The sequence below is a fragment of the Polistes canadensis genome, unplaced genomic scaffold (genome assembly GCF_001313835.1).
Source record: "Polistes canadensis isolate GaletaPanama2010 unplaced genomic scaffold, ASM131383v1 scaffold_266, whole genome shotgun sequence".
In the NCBI taxonomy this organism is placed as follows: domain Eukaryota; kingdom Metazoa; phylum Arthropoda; class Insecta; order Hymenoptera; family Vespidae; genus Polistes; species Polistes canadensis.
This window is the reverse complement of record NW_014569813.1, coordinates 196530-198562: the sequence shown is the minus strand read 5'-3', so window position 1 is coordinate 198562 and position 2033 is coordinate 196530. Positions and strand designations below refer to the sequence as shown.

The 2033-nt window shown below is 35.3% G+C and overlaps 1 protein-coding gene across 1 annotated transcript in view; it reads right to left on the bottom strand.

Moving 5' to 3' along the window:
- The window catches only part of LOC106790879, a 66753-nt gene that overhangs the window by 5113 nt on the left and 59607 nt on the right, over window positions 1-2033 (bottom strand). The window contains exon 12 of the mRNA XM_014756111.1: window positions 1565-1790. Coding sequence (XP_014611597.1) covers window positions 1565-1790 — 226 coding nt within the window. The remainder of the gene's footprint in view (window positions 1-1564; window positions 1791-2033) is intronic.

The following is a 2033-nucleotide window of genomic DNA, read 5'->3' as shown; positions in this document are numbered from 1 at the left end:
GTCCAAAAAACAACTTCCCTAAGAGTAAACTTAGTAATAATATTAATAAATTTTGGATAAGAAAAAAAAATCTTGATTATATTAACGTTAATAAATATGTTAATAATTATGTTTAATAACATATTTATTATAATTAATAAAGTATTTATTTCATGACAATTGTTCGAATACTGTAAATGAGTCATTGTATGTAATATCATTGGGTTGTCAATCCTACAAAGAGGATACTTACGAGACTGTGTGGGAGGCAATTTCATGACCGGAGGCATAGAGATTTTGGACCTGGCTGTAGTCAGTCCACTCATGGGATACGTAGAAAGTTGCTGAGATAGGACAGTCATTTGGATTCTTTCGTCCCTTCTCGAAAAGATCTGTGTAGAGTCCCTTGTTCAGATCGTTCACGGAGTCATCGAACGTCAACAGGACCAATTGTGGGATCTCCTCCGGGAGGTAATCACCTGTTTTTGTGTTTTTTGTTTAGGATTGTGGGGACACGAGGGAAAGGGTTGAAAGAAATCGTAAGGAAGTTCCCCGTTCGTCGCATTTCAAATTATTTTCGTTGAAAACGTGGGACGATGATGCGTGACGATGAAAAAGATTGAAAAAAAAAAGAGAGAGAGAGAGAGAGAGAGAGCGAAAGGGAAAGAGAAAAGAGTTATAGTCAGTAGGCGTCATTAGTATACCGCAAGAGTATCGTACGCGTTCGGTGAAACTCTTTACACGCGTTACGAGTATCGGTGTCGTCGAAGGCGTATTACTACCTTCTTCTCATTTTAAAAAAAAAAAAAAAAACGAGAATAGAGGAAGCTGGGATAAGAAGAAGGAGAAATAACCGATGGTTTCACCGTACGCATATACGATTTTTCTTGCATTTTTGTTTTGTTTTTATTTTGATCTAATACCTCATTTAGGGAATTAAGAATCCTACCGATCTGAGCACATCGTCATGATTTTTCTTTCCTTTCGATATTTATTACTTTTCTTTTTTTATTGATTCAATTTGCTTGCTTGCTTTCACGCGTGCTTCTTTGTTTATCAATAGCCTTGAGACTCACTATACTCCAAGAGAGAAAGAGATCTTTCTAAGTCGGTCACCGTAAGAGATTCTACGTCGTATTAATGATGCATTTATTTTTTCTTTCTTTCTTTTCTTTTCAATAAAAAGGAATAATTAATATGAAATGATGAATCTCATTTGATGATCGATGCTTTTATAGATCGGTAAGATACTTAGAAATGAGTGCACTTATTCTCTTCGTTTATTTTTGAAGAATAAGTTTTTTTCGGCAAAGTATGAAAAGTTAATTAAAAGCGAGATATAGACGCGACACACATACGCACATATATGTATATATGTATATAAAAATAACACAAAGAAATAGAGATAATGATGATCGGTAGTAGCGTCAAGCTCGAATGACGATAGCCACGCGCCATATGACACAGTTACGTGATTATTCTTTCTAGCCTTTCTTGTTATAACCCACACAGATGTTCGATAGAAGAAAGGCCAAACAACAACGGAAATTCCATCTTCTCTTTCTATTAAGCGAGAGAGACTTACGAGACCGTGTGAGATGCCATTTCATGACCGTCCGAGTAAAGATTCTGCACCTGGCTATAATCTGTCCACTCGTGGGAAACATAGAACGTTGCAGTGATCGGACAGTTGTTTGGATTTTTACGGCCATTTTCGAACAAATCACTGTACAACGGTTTGTTAAGATCATTAACAGCATCGTCGAACGTTAGAAGGACGATCTGTGGTGTCTCCTCAGCTGGAATTCCTCCTGAATAGACGATTGGATGCATCCTATATGTGTATTTTAAGCACCGATACCGATTCTAACACTCCGATAATTATTTCATTTTTATGTTCATGCTTTTTTTTTTTTATTTGTTTCGATAATTTATTAGTGTCTAGGGGTATATATAATCCCGATATTATTTATCTCTTGTAATGAATAACTGAATTAATTATTTTTCTCTTTTGTTTGTTCCTTTTTTATATGGAAATGATATTAATAAAATAG